At 39.3% G+C, this 18,900-nt stretch overlaps 3 protein-coding genes across 3 annotated transcripts; 1 reads left to right on the top strand and 2 right to left on the bottom strand.

Moving 5' to 3' along the window:
* Positions 1–200: 200 nt before the first annotated feature.
* Positions 201–8,472, bottom strand: spata1 (spermatogenesis associated 1; the record flags this gene model as incomplete). The annotated part of the gene is made up of 12 exons (XM_083910978.1): positions 201–350; positions 2,252–2,350; positions 2,768–2,943; positions 3,156–3,281; positions 3,359–3,476; positions 4,550–4,610; positions 4,694–4,859; positions 5,260–5,689; positions 6,798–6,851; positions 7,058–7,175; positions 8,128–8,234; positions 8,410–8,472. 12 exons carry the CDS (start codon positions 8,470–8,472, stop codon positions 201–203), a joined length of 1,668 nt encoding a protein of 555 aa, XP_083767104.1.
* A 1,520-nt stretch (positions 8,473–9,992) lies between these two features.
* On the top strand, positions 9,993–12,121 carry LOC310945136 (guanine nucleotide-binding protein G(I)/G(S)/G(O) subunit gamma-5). Its single transcript, XM_083911146.1, has 3 exons — positions 9,993–10,175; positions 10,318–10,468; positions 11,862–12,121. The coding sequence occupies exons 1-2, from the start codon at positions 10,095–10,097 to the stop codon at positions 10,441–10,443; spliced, it is 207 nt and encodes a 68-aa protein (XP_083767272.1). The 5' UTR covers positions 9,993–10,094; the 3' UTR covers positions 10,444–10,468; positions 11,862–12,121.
* A 186-nt stretch (positions 12,122–12,307) lies between these two features.
* rpf1 (ribosome production factor 1 homolog) lies at positions 12,308–17,439 on the bottom strand. The gene is made up of 9 exons (XM_083911145.1): positions 17,172–17,439; positions 15,286–15,342; positions 15,086–15,166; positions 14,897–14,992; positions 14,029–14,182; positions 13,740–13,822; positions 13,370–13,551; positions 13,138–13,264; positions 12,308–12,864 (listed from the first exon to the last, which is right to left on the bottom strand). Exons 1-9 carry the CDS (start codon positions 17,409–17,411, stop codon positions 12,823–12,825), a joined length of 1,062 nt encoding a protein of 353 aa, XP_083767271.1. The 5' UTR covers positions 17,412–17,439; the 3' UTR covers positions 12,308–12,822.
* Between the last annotated feature and the right edge of the window lie 1,461 nt (positions 17,440–18,900).

Genomic DNA, 18,900 nt, shown 5'->3' with positions numbered 1-18,900 from the left:
TCTTTTAAATCTGACACAAACAGTATTTTTTTCCTGGTATCTTTTATGCCTTTCATAAATTCAACATCTTCTGATGAAACTTTAAAGTGCACAAAACTGCAAAACAGTAAGACATGTAGAGCTACAGCTGCATAAAATCAAACGTACCAACTGCTGTCCAATCAAAGGTTTTGGTCACAGTTCTGTTAGTAGCTACTGAATTAGATGGAGGTGCTTTGAACTCGCAGTCTGTCCCATGTGGAATTTCCAAAGCCCAGAGACGATGTGGGACCAGGATGAGTGGTCTGGCTCTTCTTCTGGGCCAGCTCAGCCTTCAGGGCCCTCAGCTCTGTGGCAGCCTGTTTCCTCAACTACACAGCCATTCATGAAAAAAAAATAACATATGTTGTTAATATAATAGACCAGATGAAACACCAGCCAACAGGCAGTGGTGGAATGTAACTAAAGAACATTTACTCAAGTATAAATTCAAGTTACTGGGAATTTCCATGTTAAGGAACTCTATTCTCCTACATCTCAGAGGTAATATTGTGCTTTTTACTCCATTACATTTGTGTTACACTGTTAGTATTCAGATTACAATTTTCCATCCAGTGAAAACCATATATCACCTATTTTAATGATCAACTGAAGGATGTTCCTTTATGTGTTGAGAAAATGATTCTGCTTCTTAAGCTAAATAAACTCTTTAAAAAGCCTCTTGGATCAGCTGGAAAACGCATCGCCACAAAGCTGAAAGCGGCGCTTTTTTCCTGACTCCATAAAAAGTTGATTTGTGGATATACGTGGTTCTCACAGGACAGTGACGCTGCAAACATGATGATCTTATAGATTTTTTTTTTCAGACTTTCTTTATTAAACTTTTTGCAGACATGCAAAAACAAAAGTACAACAGTTGCATACTGCATCAGAACGTCTGCTTTAAAGTGAAAAACAAACTTTTCACAATATTTTTCACCATACTATTCAATGACTTTTCTTTTTGGGCTTATTTTGTTGAAACACTTTTCTATGACTTTTCCTGACTTTTGTTCAAGAAATGATGCCATGACTGCACTAGACTGGCTCTCCTATGACTGATTTAAGCAGAACGTATTATATTTAGATATTTTTTTGTACTTTTTTGACATACTATACCATGACTTTTTTGGTATATTTTTTTGGACACACTTTTCTATGACTTTTCCGGACTTTATTCACAGGGTTCCTACGCAGTATGAAAAAGTATGGAATTTAATTTGAGTAATTTCCAGGTCCGGATAAGTTTGAGCCAGGGAAATACAAAATAAAACTTTATTGGCAGTTAGATGGAGTAAACACTCAATAAAATAATGATAAAAAATAAAATAAATCATAAATAAAATGTAGATGACACGTATGGAAAAAAAACTCAATGAACAAGAATCGCAGAAGAACTGTAACCATAGTAACCTGACACCATTCTACAGCCCGCTTGATTAGTTTCATTTCATCTACAGGCTAACTACGTTAGTAAACTTGTTTTGATTTGTATATATTTATATATTTTATTTCAGAAAGTGAGATCATAGTCTGTATAACACAAACATTTCTAATTGCACATCCCTTCTGTTTCTGTCTGTAGAGGGTGCAGGTACATAGTTATTAATTGCACTCTTTAAGCATTCAGCTTGAATAAAATGCTGTGTGTTGAACATGTCTCGGTTTGGAGTTCATTCACTTATACGAGCTGCAATGCGTATGTAAAAATGTCTTGTAATTACTTGGCAACATAATGGCATACATAGTCAGAATTTAACATACGTTGGATTTTGAAACCCTTTATTTACATAATAAGCATCTAAGAATTGGTATTCAGGTGTTTAATATTGACCGAGAAATGCTCTGAGAAGTCTGGAAATTTGAATCTGGAAAAGTCTGGAGTTTTGAAAGTGTGTAGGAACTCTGATGTTAGAACACATAACAGTTGTAGAATGCACTGTAGGACATTTACCAAATTATATATTTGGCAAATATTGCCCTCACTGTCGGCACTTTAATAAAAATACTATTTAGTGCATACAGTTGCATTTTAATGTGAAATGAGCACATATTAAAATGCATACAGTAATCACCCCCTTGTGCCAACATAAATGTATAAAAAGCATATTTTTCAGTGCATTAATAGGCCTTTTCCCTGCAAAATCATTCTGAGATAAACCAACTGGTTATCACTTTCCTTTTGCTCAGAGGCTAAAGAAACATTTGGATAGATTCATAGGGAGTCGGTCACCTTTATCTCTGTTACCAGCTTCATCTTGGCGTCCTCTACCTTCCTCTTCAGGTTGTCAATCTCATGGCTCTCCGTCATGATCTGAATGATGAGCTCATTCTGAAATTCATGAAGTGTCAATCAATTATTTGCATGAAATTAAGGGGGCCGGGGGGGGGGGGGGGGGCTGTTAAGCTTCAAAATGTGTGTTTTAGTAACTGTGCTGCCTTGTGACTTTTGAGCCAACAAACCCTTTTTGAAAGCAGACAATTTGACATGCCATGGCAGGAAAAGCACTGCTTACAGGACTTTGCTATAATGCATAACTCTGCTTTTCCTGCTACATGTTAAAATATATGCTGTGAAAAAGCTGTATCAGCAATTTATAATATCACTCAATGTATCCAATTTCCTTGGAAACTATGCAATATTTAGATATGAAAAAGCATAGGGTTAAGGAATCTTATCTCAGAGAAATAATTCATCCAAATAACACTTTTCCTCCCTTTTATAAAATCAAAGTGAATTCCATTTGACCTTTATGGAAGATCTGCCCTGTCGTCTGGGCTTCCCTCTGTTATCTCGGGCTTGGAGCTGGTGCAAGAGTTTGTTGTAAAACGTCTCCAACTCCTGTCGTAAGTTTCTGAGATTGTCCTCCAATGGTGCTGTTGCCTTCTTGGTTTCAAAATATTTCTTCTTCCAGCTGTCCCGTGCTTTACGTCAGAGCAAAAAGAAGCGGCAGAATTGAGTGAAAAGTAAAAATTAAGTAACGTAAATTCTTCTGCAGCTAGGTATTATCTATCCAGCAAAGCTCTTGTAGTAGAATATATCATAAGCACAGTTTCACTTTACAACTGTAATATGTTGCAAACTTCAGGGCTTGTCATGATTCCTTATGAAATGTTAGCCTTTGCTAAACACTCACCTTGGTTCCTGCGGTGTCTGTTTTGAGCCAACAAGTCTTTCCCCTTTCTTAGCAGCTCTTGCCTCGTCCACTCCAACTGCTTTCTCTGCTCCCTCACCAGCTTGATTTCCTCAATCAGTTCTTCTCCTAACCGAAACCAAACATGTTAGTTTTGTTAAAATATTATTATTTATGCTCGGCATGTGGCCAAAGTGACAGCTTACTGTTTGTGTGAAAGAAGGGAGAGGCAGCTGCTTTTTGAGTGACCACGGCCAAGTCTAGTCCTGGAGGTGGAGAGGTGAGCCCAACAGGCCGAGACAACACAGCTGGACTTTCTGTCACCTTGAAACAATCAAGAATTACAACATGAGTCCTCGTCTGGATGGATTTTAATGGACTTGTCTGCGATCCTGTTCTTTGTTCACTTCAAAGACCTCACACACTCATACAGATCCACCTGCTGGCAGTACAATCTGGACTAATGGAGACACCAAACAAACTCCTGCTTGTAATAAAAGCTTCGTCAAAATCCTTCAAGAGCAATGTTCCCCATAGGTTAAAAGTTAAGAGGAAAGAAAGAAGAAGATTTGAAGACATGATTTAAAGGTCCCATGTTATGCTAATTGTCAGGTTCATACGTATTTTGGATTTCATCTAGAACAAGTTAACATAATAATGCATTTAACACAGTTTTCCTCACACTGTCTGTCTGAATAAACCTGTATTCACCGTCTGGAAAATCCTTGGAAACAAAGTAATGGCTAAGAAACCCACTACAGTTACCGAACTGTGGAAGAGACTGAAGCAGAACGGACCAAGATCAAACCAGAGCAGTGTGAGAATCTAGTGATGTCCTGTGAGCGCAGATGTGCTGAAGTCATTCAAAGCAAGGGCCTCTACACTTCCTGTTCATTTTTGAATCCTATAGCCCGAAGAAAACATTGTTGAAATCTTCTCTTCTAACATAATGGTTACTGTTCTCTAATTTTGCTCACTGTTTTTTCACAGAATAAAGGTTTTTGTTGAAGTGTCTTGGTAATTAAAAAAAAAAGCATTTATAATTTGTAATCTAATTTTGATCTCCAATGTAGCACCTCACCTCTGCTTTAAAATAAATAAAAAAAGATATGGCAATCTTACTTTTTACAATATAGAACCTTTAAAGATTTGCCAAAGAAATATGCCGCAAACACTTCAATGGACAATTATTCTTGTGAAGATCTGGACTTAAAGGGACAATCTGGGATTGCTGGGCAAGCATCTTTCGCATTTGTGAGTATTTGAATAACACAGCTATACTATGTATATGTTTGGTCCAATGTGTGCTGTAGAAAATGATACACGGTTTAATGGAAAATCAATTCAAGTTGCTCAACAAAAAAAATGCTGGTCGCATATGTTATGCTATACATTACTCCGCTTGGTGGTTTACTCCTGATGAACTTCAGTGCATGCACATCTTTTGACTTCCCGAGCCTGCAAAAAGACACACTGTCAGAACAACCAGCAGCAGCAGCACAAACGTTCACTGCAGAGTACAGAGTAATGTTGCACAGTACCCGTCTGTGAGGGAGAAGCCTGAATCTCTGCCCTCCAGAGACTGGGCGACTCCTGAATTTCTGGCCACTCTCTTCTGTCTGTGGTACTGTTTCTTATTTCTGCAGGTGACTTCGTTCTCTGGCGACTCCTTCAGTTGAGCTGGATCAGCTTCACACTGTTGTAAAGCTGTAGACATATAACAACCGAAGAGCTTAGTACAGAAAAGTAAGATCATGTCAGTGCTAAGATGCTGGGTAGCAAGTGTACAAATGTTTAACAAAATATAATAAATAATATAAAATGCCAATGTAATTTTCACATTGAAACAATTATAAACTATGTTATGCATCCTTTTGTGTCTGTGTATATTTGCATGGAATGGGCTGAAATGCTGAGTGCTGTGTTTCACATTGACCACGAGGAAACAGTTTTAAGTTACAGGAACCTGTGCTTTCATCACACTGATGAAGTCACACGTCACAAGTTGCCATTCCAAGGTAGATAGCATATCAAGATGAATGTAGTGAAGTGTCAGGAAGAAAAATCATACAATGCGTACTTCATCGCAAAGCAAAAGTTGTTGTACCTTTAATTTGACCTTTATTCTGTGAAACAGGCTGTGGTGCTCTTTGATTCTGCGGCTTCATTGTGCAACATTCCTGCACTGCCCACTCTAACTTGTTGGAAGAGAGACCCTCCTCTTCATTTTCTTCTTCTGCCACTGAAGAACTATAGCTCCCCTCCTCATCTTCCTCCTCCTCCTCCTCCTCGTCCTCCTCCTCCTCCTCCTCTTCCTCTTCCAGGCTGGGGGTGGGAGGTGGCTGATGGGAACACTGGGGGATGAGGGGGAATTTAACAGCCTCCTTTGTTCCTGCTGGCAGGCTGCATGTCTTGGGATGGTGGTAATAGGTCTGGTGGTCTGGGGAGCTGCTGCTGGTGTCTGGGGTGAGAGACTGGGAGCAAACACTGCTGCCGTTCTCCACAGCGGGCAGCAGGTAAAGCTCCGGCTGTGGGGCCTGCCGGCAGACAACAAGACATTACTGGGGCTTAATTGGTGCGTAGATCATCAGATAGTGCAGAGCTACAAGGCTAACAAACAAATTAGACCAGATCAAACAGTGTGTAACATGAATAATAATAATAGAGTGAAAAAATCGAATTTCCCCATTGCGGGACTAATAAAGGAATTCTTCTTCTTCTTCTTCTATATACAGGAAATCACAGAAATGCATCTCCAAACTAGACCTCCATCAAGGCCCTGTAGATAAAATTTGAGTTGTACCTTTGTTAAGGGAAGTTTCACTGAGAGAAAGCCTCTCTTTTTCAGGAATGCCCTGATCCCATTCACATAGTTACACATTCACACCTGGAAGCTGTCTTCTCTGATCCTATCTGAGCAGTTTGAACTAAAGTTTAACCTCTTATCTTTCTCACAAAATTGTATTTTAACCAACGTTCCACTGGAGCTGTCTTGCTCAAGGGCACCTCAGTGGTGGTAATGAGGGACTTCATTCACTCAAACGTCCGTGGATTGAACTGCTGCCATTATTTCAGCACCACATGAATGCAGCACAATTGCCCTTTCTCGCAAGGTCAACGGGAGTGAAAAGTAATGTGTTTTTTCCCCATAATCCTGATCTGCTCAAAATGTATTCCTTGGCACATGCTACACACTCCCATTAATTTCAATTGAAATCGGGCCAGTAGTTTTTTTTCTGTAATCCTGTTGACAAACAAACCCATAAGAGAGCCATAAACATAACCTCCTTGGTGGAGGTAATTAAGGGCGAAATAAGCAGTAAAGATGGCATAACAAATTAAATGTAAAGCTAAATCGGTCACACAGGTGGAGATGACTTCTTAATTTTCTGAAGTATAAACATGGCAACAACATACATTACACTTGCTGTGACTGGGAGCACAAGAGTGCAATGTTTTTTTTAGAAAGCATGAAATACTATTCTTTATAATACCAAGAAAAGGCAAAATGTCCCTAATAACATTATGTAATATTTTCTTGGACTTATTAAACTTACATCACCCTGATTTTTTTGTCAGTGATGTATAAAACTATTCCAAAGAAAAAAATGTTAAATGCAAATATGAAGCATGGATTCTACATACATATGGTGGAGCGAATGTTTTCACTTTCAGATCCCTCTCCTGTTTGCCCTTGACCTGTAATAGGAAAGAATGTTGTTGTTGTTAAGTTGTGTGCTCTCTCTCTCTCTCTCTCTCTCTCTCACACACACACACACTTTAGTTTTAAGCTGCTTGAATAGTAAACATGTTAATCAAAGTGTCTGCATTGTTTCTCTCTGCTGTCTGCCCGGTGAAACACAACCAGCCATAGAAAACCACAGTAAACAGCCATCGGCACTCACCAGTGCCAAACTGCGGCCCACACATTTCAGGAAGGAGAATTTGTCGATGCTCCTCTCAGCGCCAAGAAGAGTTCCCAACTCGCTCCTCAGAGTTTTCAGGGTGATATCAGGATGAACCCTGACATCATGGTGATGAAAAGGAGATTTTATATTACTGAACTCTAACAAAAATTATGATCATAAGAGAAAAACAGATATGTTTTCACGCGTGAGGGCACAGGAGAAAGTAGCAATCTGGGTTTCAGTGGATTTAAGTTTCCCGTTGCAGTCTCAATTCTGTGAATACAAATCTGGGGGACAGGTGTAAATAAAAATCCAAAAATATCAGCTGTCAAGATTTTAAATAGCATAATCCCATCAAGCTTTAAAATCAAATATGACAGTTTAAAATAAGTGTTGCACACATACACACATACAATCCACTTCTTAATCATCTAAACCATGGAAAATAACAAATCACATTTTCTCATGTGCTGCACTGTGCTTTAATAACACTTTAAACATTTGGATATTGTGAGACTTAATACTTTCATTCCACAAAATCTCAGAGATAAATATATTTTACTTCACTCTGTTTCTGCACAGATTAAGAATAACCTTTTAAAGCGTACATATACATTATATATATGTATTTGAAAGGGTTCATTTGCAAGAAGAAATACTCAAAGTTGTAATACTTGAAATGTCAAAGTAATAGTCCTGCATTCAAAATATTACTTAAGTAAAAGTACAATAGTAGAACATAATTTGCATTATATCATTAGAAAAACAATAGTGATGCATTAAAGTGTAAACCTCACTAATATTGCAGCTGGTAAATGTGGAGTAATATCTTAATCCATACTTTATAATTATTTATTAGCTGATTAATATGTTGTGCTGTGTAATAACTCGTAACTAAAGCTATTAAATATGGTTAAAAAGGACAGTAATTCCTTGTGAAATGTAGTGGAGTAGAAGTATAAAGTAGAAGACTTAAGTACAGTACTTGAGTAAATGTATTGAGTTAACGTCCAACACTGTAAAGCGTTGAGTTTTTAATCAAATGTAATGATTTCCAGCAGTTTCACCTGATGAAGCCAGCAGATATGAAGCTCTCTATGGCTTCAGCAGGGACTTTATTGAGCTTCACATTCCACTGGTCATCTGGCACATACAGCACATGGAGCTCCACAAACTAAACACATGAAGAAGGACATCATCACTCTTCACTGTGCATATACTGTACATAGTATAGTGTAGTATATAGTATATGAGCATCATATCGTTTGACAGTAAAATCCTGTACACAAAGACTTATTTGTTTGCATGTATTCTGCAGTTTAATTCATGTATTAATTCCCTCAACGTACCTTGCAACTGACCGGTCTCCTGTCCTCAGGAGGATTTCTCACTGACTCACACGACAGCTCCATCATCAGTCAGCATAGGAAGAGAAACACTTATTCACAGGAGGTCTTGTTTTGGGACTGTGGCAGCGTGCAGGGCTCAGTAACAATGTGGTGCACTCAAACACAGACAGTCGCCCCGTGGAGTTTCTTTTATGAGAGTGCCAGCGGTGGTTGCTCTGGTGCTGATGTCAACTGATGCAGAAAGAAGCATCTGTGGTCTCCAGACACTGTCCGACATCGGTTATGCAGGTGTGTTTTGCTTTTATGCTCACTGTCGTGCGTATTTTCTTTTCAATGTTAATTCAGCTTTGAAGGGTGGATGTTGTTGGATTTTATATTACATTATTTTTGCGTCCAAGTAGGATTTGAACCCAGGAAATTATGTTGAAGTTTTAGTTAAGTTGTGGCTTAATGTTCTTTTTTACTCTTATGCCATATTTGTTTTCATGTTTTTCTTGTATCTCTGATCGATATGTCTGAGTGTGATTATGCTTTATCGCCACTAGAGGCCGTACTTTCTATTGATCTGATGCTGCATTCGTGTACATCGGAAGTGGTCGTAATTATGACATTTAACGAGAAATACGTTTTTTTTTGTCCCCCAAAGGCCAGCCTTGCTTTTGATACTGAGGATTAGAACGACCAAATTGCATAAATTACGTCCAACATCGATAACAAAGATGAAGTATGAGACAACTTTTGGCAAATAAATTAACCAAAGCACAAATAAAGTAAAACGCAGCCTGTATAACAGACATGGACGTAGCCTCTCCGTCGGGTTCCGTTCTCTCAACTTGATCGAATCGTACTCGCCTTCGGGAGTCGCCATCTTGTCAGACTTTGACTCCGCCTCATTTCTTCTTACCAAAAAAGGGCATGTATGTGATCTTAGGGGAGGGACATACATTCATCTGGCTGACATGTACCTCCGAGGAGAAGTAAGTGCCAGCGGCTAACTGTCACCCAAGAGGCCGCGCCCTAATTATTAATACATTTTAACCTCCAATAAATTTATAACATTCGGAGAACTGCAGTTTTTGGCACTTCTGTATTGGATCAACCAGGAAGTCGCTGTGGTGGGGTCTTGGTAAAAAAAAAAAAATAGTCTACACATTTCCTCAAACACTAAGCATAGTGTGACAGAAAAATCAGATAAAACCACAAACATATTACCGTAAAAAAAATCACAACATACGACACCATAGACTACTGTACATCAATAAACTAATGAAAAATACACATAAAATGGTATATATTCAAGTTTCGTGCTTTCTATAGTGGTCAAATATTTTTTCTGTACTGTATCTATTTCTGAACTGTATCATATTATGGCTGTCATTATTGCTCTGAATTTAGAGCGTACATTATTCAATTAACTAACAACTATAGAGAGGCTACTTTTATTTACATTTAATTTGGTGAGCTACAATTTCCATCTAAAAACCTTGAGGGGAAGAGAAAAAAAACAATACATTGGAAAATTTCGAGTTCTCCTGAACGCAGCAGCGGCGGACGCTCCTTTAAAGATAACCGGAAACTCTGTGACGAGGAAGAAAGAGTCAGCAAGCGAGCAACTAAAAGCGATTTGGGTTGTTTTGCATTTGTTTTATAGTCGTTGTTCCAACAGTTCCTTTAAAAACTAAACAATGTCGGGATCATCCAGCACCGTGGCGATGAAGAAGGTCGTCCAACAGTTACGCTTTGAAGCGGGCATAAACAGAGTTAAGGTGAGTTACTCGTTAGGGCGTGTGTGTTGTACATATGTTGCTAGTTTCTCTTGTTTTTAACACAGATGGTGTCAAACTTTAATGTTAAGTTACAGAAGCGTTGAAGCTGACATCTTCCGGGACTGTGGTTGTTTTCCCACAGGTGTCCCAGGCCGCAGCGGACCTGCAGCAGTTCTGCCTCCAAAACGCCCAGCAGGACCCTCTGCTCACCGGCATGTCGTCCAGCAACAACCCGTTCAGACCGCAGAAAGTCTGCTCCTTCCTATAGCAGCGACACGCCGGCCTCTGCCTCTGTGAGTACCACCAGAGGCGAGTCTAGAGTCTGTTGGGGCCCTGGGCAAAAATTCACAAGAGGGCCCCTCGACCCAGCGTTCAACTTATATCAAGCTTTCTGTTTAACCTCCAAATATAAATTATGGTGTGATGTTTTAGAGTAATGTAATGGCTTAAAACCAAAAGTTTAATTTATTATCTTTGTGACCAAATATCGTTTTAGCTTTGTGTTTACAAGAGTCGCCAAAAGGACGATAACACCTGACAATTGGCTAACAATTGGCTAGCGAACGCCGTCCGACTGGTGATGCAGCGAATTTGGACAGATCTAGTCTGCCGCAGTTTACTGTCTTTTCACGATGCTTTTACTGGGTGATCGCCACCGAAGTGAAATCTGAATTTATTTACTCACAGAATCTGCAAGTGAAGTTTAACATGTTTACATGGGCATTTACATGTCAAATTAGTAAACAAAAGTGACCTTGAGAGAAAGCAGTGAGAACATTTGGGCGACGCTCAGCCAGTTGTTTACATTTACATTAAAAATGGAAATTAAGAAGACTTAATTTAAATTTAACATAAATGCTAATACATCCAGGTCCGTACTTCAGTCCTTCACAATAAAATTCAACAACTCTAAAATATACCGTAAAGTCTTCCTAATTTCCATTTTTTTAATGTAAACCACCACCTGAGCCGCTCAGGTTGAGCATAGCGCAAATGTTCTAACTGCTTTCTGTCTAAGTAGTTACTTTCGTACCCAATTCAATTTCAATGTACAAATATGAAAGTTCACATATATGAAGAACAATAGAACCAGAACAATAACAACTTAGGTGGAGATACTTCTGGGATTTTTTTCAGCAGCAGGGGCAGCCCAAGTAGTTTTCCATGTGATCCATGGATGTATGAGGTCTAGCAGCAAACCTCTGTGTTGTTGCCGTCTTATAATCCCCATGAGTAAACAACACAACGTTATTGGTTGATGTCTTTATTTGCGGTGCGAAAGCTCCTAGAAAATTATTTGAAATACAATTATGCTTTTTCACGATGTAGTAATCCCGTTCTGTGTGAAAGTACTCATGAGGAAAAACGGTTCAAAGTAATATATTTATGTGCAAATTGATTGCACGAAAAGCCTCCGGTGTGCAAAGACCATACTTGTCTCTCTACCTCTCCTTAGGTGCGTGTCTCCCAGAGCGCTGTGGTGGGCCGCCGCCACTAAATGTACATAGAGGAAACCCCAGAGTCAGTCTATTTAAAGTATATGACCTAACACGCTGCTTGAGATGCATCGTGTTAGGTCATATACTTTAAATTAAACTTGTTAGAATTCAGAGATGACTTGTACAGCACTTGAGAAACTATTGAGTAAAATGCTGATTCGGTCTAACGCATGTAACCTTTCTGCAGGTTTTGGACTTTGTGGTGCCTTGTTGTAAGTGGACTGCAGGACCTACACCGTGGACTGGAATCGTCTCAGGAGCATTTGGAAATTTGAGGACAAGCAACTAAATTAAGTTTTTTACTTTTGCCTTTTGTAAAATCTCATACGGAAACATTTCCAGGTGCTTATGCGGCACGATACGCGTCTTAACTTACTTGTTTGTAAGTGACTAACCCATATTAACACCCACGTGCCTTTTAAATTGTACATTTTTCATGTCTGATTTTGACAATAAATAAATGGTATTACCACATTTTAAAGTTGCTATAACGTTTTTTTTTTATTAAAACAAGTATTTACATCGAGATATGTGTTCAATGTGTCATCCATAAAGTCCTGTCAAATACAGACGCAGCTGCTATGTAGACAAATTTGAACCATTTACCCTTTTCCAGATACTTGATTTGCTGCTGCTTGTATCATTTGCACAGACCAGGATGTCACAGGTGGATGTCTGCATGCATGACGGGCTGTGACCAGGAAATACTTTGATTTATTTCCACATTCATGCAGTTTATGGAGAGAAGTTTGAAAGGAACTGCATATCTGCCAACATAACGTTTACATACACTCGCAGGTCAGAATTTTCAGGTTGTTGGGATTCATATGGAGTGGCTGCATGTTTCTTTTCTGGTGACCTTCGCCAAGACCAACATGTTCCTGCCTTGCCTTTCTCAAGAAGGCATTGCACACACAGTTTTATAGAAGTCTTTTTCAGGGTGAGTGAATCTACAGCGGTGCGATCTCAAAATCCAGTCACTGGTGTTGAACATCAAATTAGGTTGACAGGACTGTTATCTGGTAGTCCAAAGAATCTGGATATCCACTACAAAGTCCATTTGTGCAAAGCCACAAACAGTAGTAATAGCTTGGATAATACACCCGGCTGTCCTTGCCTGACCACAGGAGCAGGTTGTTGTCTTGTTTTCACAGCTGGAACTTCCGTCTGCAGGCGTCCATTTCATGGCGCTAGAAACAGAAAAGGGTGTTTTCTTTAGCTTTTCAGCAAAAACCTGAAGGAACTCCTACTTTGAGTCCCATTTAAGAAATGCTTTTAACATGTTGCTGAAGTGCATTGCCGTCATTTATAATGGCTGGAGAACTCAGCAGCAGACTAGTCTACCACATGTACTCACATTTATGTAAACATCAATATACTGTGCAAGTGGCACAAAACCCCATTAGTTCCACCACCACATCCAGTCTGGCATCTCAAAGAAAAGTTTAAGCAGAGAGACTCACCTTCAAGAGCCACTCATACTCTCCAAACTTTGAGTCAAAGGTGCCTTTCTGTAGAGAGCGGAGTTTGAGGGTGAAGCGAGGTCCGAGCTCTTGAATACCAACTTTCTTCTCATTCTTGAAGATGTACCTTCAGAGAGACTTTTTTTTATTACATCATCTACATTTAAGATAAATTGTCTTAAAACAGATTCTGGAAAGACACTAAATCCAACTTCACTATTAAAATACTCACCTGTGAAATCTGAAAAAGATGAAATCTCTCTGGTTGTGGAAGGTAGCGACCTGCCGACCCACAAACTGAGGGTCTTGTGGGAAGAGGGCAGCCAACAGCCGGCCGATGCTGTGGCCCAGCCGTGTGGTGAAGTTGTTGAGAATCACCTCTGGCGAGTGTTCGGTGGGATCCTTGCCTCGTCTCTGCGGAGAGAAAACACTACAATCATGGTGGGCTCACACAGCTAAGCTAAGGGATGCTAAACAGTGGCTTCATATATAAAATCCTGATGTGCGATTACAATTTGGAAAATACAGTGTAGAATGCCACATAGTTAATCATCGAAACATCCAAGCATCAATTGGGTTATAACAGAAATTGATCAACTTGCCTTCATCTCCTTGCGTAGTCGAACACTGCTGATCTTGAAGTGTGCAGTCGGCCCGTCAGGAAGATGACAGAGGACCAAACCATCTTAAAGTCACGGTTAAGGGTGCTGATATTAAAAAATTCAGGCTAGCCTTTTTGTAACTTTTCTATTCATCACTGAATCTAATTCAATCATCATAGTCCTCATTTTTTTTATCTAAATGACAGCAATAGAGTAAATACTGGATATCAGACATTGTGTACCCCCCCCCCCCCCCTCCCTCTCCTGCCGCGGCAGCCTTTGAGGATACTGGGCACTTTGCGATCCTCATTAATGACCATGAGGTAGGTGAAGTTCCTGGCGACGCACTGAGGAATGACCCTCTTCAGGGCCAAACCTCTTCTGTAGTACACGTGGGCGTTTGGGACTACTGTGGCCAGCTGCTCACAAAACCTCACTGTCCTCTACAAAACAAACACAAGAGAACGATCAATGTGTTGAGCAGAGTTTGTTAAACAGCTATTGCAACATACCAAGTTGCAAGCCACTCTTTTGGTACACAAAACATTCAGAGACAAAAACTATTTACTATCTGTAAATCCAAAAAGATTAAAGCTTTTACACAAAAATGCCAAGAACATGGGGCGACCCCTAGCTCTACTGGTAGAGTGTGCGCCCCATGTAGGCTGAGTCGTTGGCCGTGATCCGGGTCCAAATCTGACCTACAGTCAGCCCATCTCTCTATGCGTTCACGTCCGTCTAACTTATATCTAAGAAAAGGCACAAAAAGGCCAAAAAGTTAAAATAATTAAATAAACAAACGTATTTACTTTACGAGAACAGGTTAAATCATAAAGTGGGGCTGAAATTAAAAACACAATTCTTGCCCCAAAAATCCATTTGAATAAAGCTGATGTTGAAGATTGAAAGTGATTGAATTGTAAGTGTAAAGTTTCCATGCGTGCACAGTTCATAGCTGCTCCTTGCTACATTAAGAGAATGTAATTAACATTTTCCTCAGTGATGTTTTATTCCATCAGGATTAAAAAGAATATTGCTTCCTTAAGAGCATGTTTGCTGATAGCTGCTATTTAAAAGCTGACAGATTCTAGCAACTCGGATGAAGTGTTGAAAAAAAGTAATTAAAACATTTATTAGGCCGAGCAGCAGCCACTCACCCCTCTTGGTCTGTCTGACGTTGTGATGAGCACTTTAGGGTTTGTCAACCCATTGAAGTAGGCGGAAAATTCATCAGTTGCCTCGTCAAATGCAATCTGTAATGAGCGAAAAACACACGCATTTATGCATATTCATGACAAATAAAACCTGAGATGATGTGATGGAGCTCAGTCCGACTCGGTCCACACCTCTTCATCTTCTGGGTCAACTGTTGTCTCATCGTACACCCTCTGGTTTTCTATCGTCTTTGGGACCTCTTTGGGCGGTGCCTATATTAGGTGCAGAATAAATGAAAGAATGAACGCCCAATATTAATGTTGTTGCCTTTTTGAGAATTCATCTTTTAAAGATGCCATATAATGAACTTTAGAGAAAAACAAAAACTCACCTTATCACCCAAAGCTTCTCTTTCTTTTTTCTTCTTTTTCTTCAGCTGCATCTTTTGCTGAAATATGAAAACAGAAAAACATTAACGCTGAAAAACCAGCTGGAGTGTGATTGTTACTTTTATTAGCGCTTAAAGTTGAGAAATGTACTTATTCACCTCTCATTTGTCAGAAAATGATCTGGACAAGCAGTGATTTAAAGCAGTAAAGAGTAAAGGTACCAAACTATTCCTCATTACAGGTTAACATGAATAAGAAAGGTTTCCTGCTCTATTTATATGTATTAGTGTATTATTTATTTTAATGTTTTGGATTATTGGGCTGCAGGTGAAGGAAAAGTCCATCTTTTTTAGAGATGCAGTGATTTAACAAGGGCTGCAAGTATTATACATTATTTCATTATCAGTTCATCTGCAGTGCAGATAACTTTCTTAAGTAACTGAAGAGCTGTTTAGTCTACAAAATGTCAAATAACAGTGAAAAGATGCTCAACAGAACCAAAGATGACAGCTTCAAAGAAACAATGTAACAGTAAGCTGATTTACCGTTTGAAATAAAAGGACTCTCATACGATTTTGATGATCTGTTCATCATTTCAGTCAATTATCAAGCATCAACCAAAAATGTATTTGGTGTCATCTTTTCACACCTGATGATTTTCTGCTTATCCCACTGTTATATCATGTTAATTGAATATGTTGGCTTCTGTTGTGCGGTCACAACAAGCAACTTGACAATGTCACCTTGGGCTCTGGTAATGTTGCTACTTTCTTATGTTTTATGAATAATGTGATTAAATTAAAATAAACTTAAAATAGATCAGTAATGGAAGGAATTGTGACATGATAATATATAAATTACAAATTAATATCACATTAGAACTAGTTACATGTGTTGTATATCTGTATGTGTGCAGGCGTGTATGTTTACTAATTCAGGGCCATATATGTGTATGTACATAATTTTATGTGTGTTGTGTGCATGCATGCGCGTAGTGTTTATGAGTGTGTACGTATATGTTTATACATGTGTATCTGTGTTTACTGTGTGATTTTTGAAGACTAACAATAACTGTGGCTTTAACATAAATGTTGTTGAGCCTGTGAATGTTCTCATTCGTCCAGGTCATCGCTATCCTCAAAGCAATTTCAGTCAAAAACAACTGGATTGTTGAGTAAGAATAAGAACCACAATAACCCTCTGAATCGTAGTGCAGTATATATACTATAAGTAAAAGTACTAGTGCAAGACCAATACATCATCCGGCCGATATTATCCAATTATATTTGCGTTTTTCAGGTGTATCAGCCGGTGCGGGCTGCTGAGTTCGCTGGTCCACAGTCAGCTCTGTGTCGCTGGAGACGCCTTTGAGGTTCAATAATGTTCCTTTTTTTTTATTGAGACTCGTAACATTTGTTATCGTCACTGTGTAATTTCTATGATGTAAATTGAGGGAGCAAAAGTAGTATCGGTTCCAAATATCGCCTCAAGAAAAATCGGCAGTCCGTATCAGTTATCGGCTAAGGCTGATGAAAAAAAAATCGGTATCAGCATCGGCCCTAAAAAAAAATCCATACCGGTCATCCCTAAGAAGTACCTCAAATTTGCAGTGAACTGAAGTATGAATTACCTGAGTACCACCACTAATGATGGAAAACTAAATATAAGAAACACCAACATGTTAAACCAACACCTTTAGGAACAACGTGAAGCAGACCTGGACTTTATAATTTAATTTATAAAAAGGGAGGATTTACTGCTGGTTCTATTGTATCCGATTGCATTAGCTTTAGCTTTAGCTAGGTGTTCCTAATAAACTGACAGCTCGGTGTGATTTACCTGCTCAATTACAACTCTAACGTTAGCTGGTACATGTATCTGTCTTTACCTTCCTTTTCTCTTGCTTTAGTTTCATGAACATGAGGTGTCTCCGCTGTTTGTTCTTGATTTCGGACACACTGAAGGAAGGAGGGAAGGCAGCTTCTGCGGGCTCGCTCTTCTCCATCTTCGTCTCGACATCTCCATCTGCCTCCACACTCACACTCTTCTTCTTTGGCTGCTTATTCTTCTTTTTCTTACCCTTGTTGTCCCGACCACCCTGACTCACGGGAACCTCTGTGATGTCCATCTTGTGTCAGCTGTTAAATTATTTTTCACGTGTGTGGAGCGAACGTCCACGGGGACCGGAAGTGACTGAGTTGTGATGGCGGTGGATGAACCCGGGTGACACCTAGTGGTGAGGAGGAGGAATAGTGGCGACAACGAACACTGTAACTGCAACACAGCTTCAGGAAAAAGTCTGAATTTAACAGTAGAGGAGGCAGTACTCAGAGCTTTAGCAAAAGTAGTAATACCACCCTGTAGAAATACTCTGTTACAAGTAAAAGCCCTGCATTCAAAATCTTATTTCAGTAGAAGTTCAAAAGTATTTGCACCAGAATATACTTAAAGGTTGAATATGTAGAAGCTATAATTAACAGAAAAAGAATACACCCACGGGGCGTTTTGAGGGGTACAGAATGAAAATATTGCTTTTCAATAAATAAACTAATATATTTAGTCTGAATTAATATTTTACATTTTTTTTTACGGGTTTGACGATGACTTTCTGTCCCGTTCTGTTTACATTTTACCACCCAATAGCGGCATTGCAGGGTCGCCAGGGTTGACTGTTGTTTGGTGCAGCTACTGTAGGCTGGCACTGGGTGAAATGGAGTTTGCCAATCCTGCAGCTACTTATTTGTCCCAGCAGCTGAGTGACCGGAGACGGGCAAAAACGAGAGTCAATATAGGCCAAGCATTCACTCGATGTACTGGGATAAAGGAGTTCAACAGCATTAAAACGTACGCTAAAATGGCTTTGTTTCTCCTTGATCAGAAAACTAACTTTCATGTTTACTTAGCTGTATCAGGTAACGGTAACTGTCAGTCAAACTCCTCTGTAATACTTGTTTTTATGGTTCGATTTGCCGAAGGGAATGGGTTCAAACAGGCTCAAACAGACTCCGGTCTCCTGTAGGCTGCTGGACCGGGTCTGACCAACCTGGCAACCTGAGTGGTGGAATTATTTTCAGTTGTTGCGACTACCACCTTGAGACACTAGTTGGTGGTGTTCTGCTCATTCTCCATATTCAACCTTTAAAGTACAAAAAGTAGAAGTTCTTATTATACAGAATGACCCATTTCAGAATATTATATAGTCAGATTTGAATTATTGAGATATAGTAATGTTTATGTCACTTTAATGTTATATTTTAATTTAATTTTAATTGTATTTACCTTCTAGATTACTGTGTAGCTTGATCTATAACTATATATAGTAGAGATAAGAATTGTGGCTTCAACAAGTCATCTCCATGCCATGTATTTGTTCTGCTCAGTCACTGAACCAGGCACATTTACTAATTGGCTCATCTCCCTGGCTGTAGAGCTGTGCTGATTGCTGTCAACTGGTTCAGTGACTGAGCAGAACAAACACATGGCATGGAGATGACTTGTTGAAGCCACAATTCCCATCTCTGATATATGGTATTTCATTTGTTGATAACATTTCGGATTATTAAATCTGTAACGTAACTAGAAGTATTGGAGTAAAAAGTACTCTCAAATGTAGTGGA

This window comes from Echiichthys vipera, assembly GCF_963691815.1.
Source record: "Echiichthys vipera genome assembly, chromosome: 3".
Classification (NCBI taxonomy): Eukaryota; Metazoa; Chordata; class Actinopteri; order Perciformes; family Trachinidae; genus Echiichthys; species Echiichthys vipera.
The sequence above is the reverse complement of the archived record's forward strand: the minus strand, read 5'-3'. Positions and strand labels throughout refer to the sequence as shown.

Bases quoted from the DNA above. Each gene is read 5' to 3' on its own strand.
- LOC310945136 (XM_083911146.1), top strand. From the start codon at position 10,095: ATGTCGGGATCATCCAGCACCGTGGCGATGAAGAAGGTCGTCCAACAG. The intron at 10,176-10,317 runs GTGAGTTACTCG...GTTTTCCCACAG, and splicing joins CGGGCATAAACAGAGTTAAG to GTGTCCCAGGCCGCAGCGGA.
- rpf1 (XM_083911145.1), bottom strand. From the start codon at position 17,411: ATGGACATCACAGAGGTTCCCGTGAGTCAGGGTGGTCGGGACAACAAG. The intron at 13,265-13,369 runs GTGAGTATTTTA...GTCTCTCTGAAG, and splicing joins ATCTTTTTCAGATTTCACAG to GTACATCTTCAAGAATGAGA. The intron at 12,865-13,137 runs GTGAGTCTCTCT...TTCTGTTTCTAG, and splicing joins AGTATGAGTGGCTCTTGAAG to CGCCATGAAATGGACGCCTG.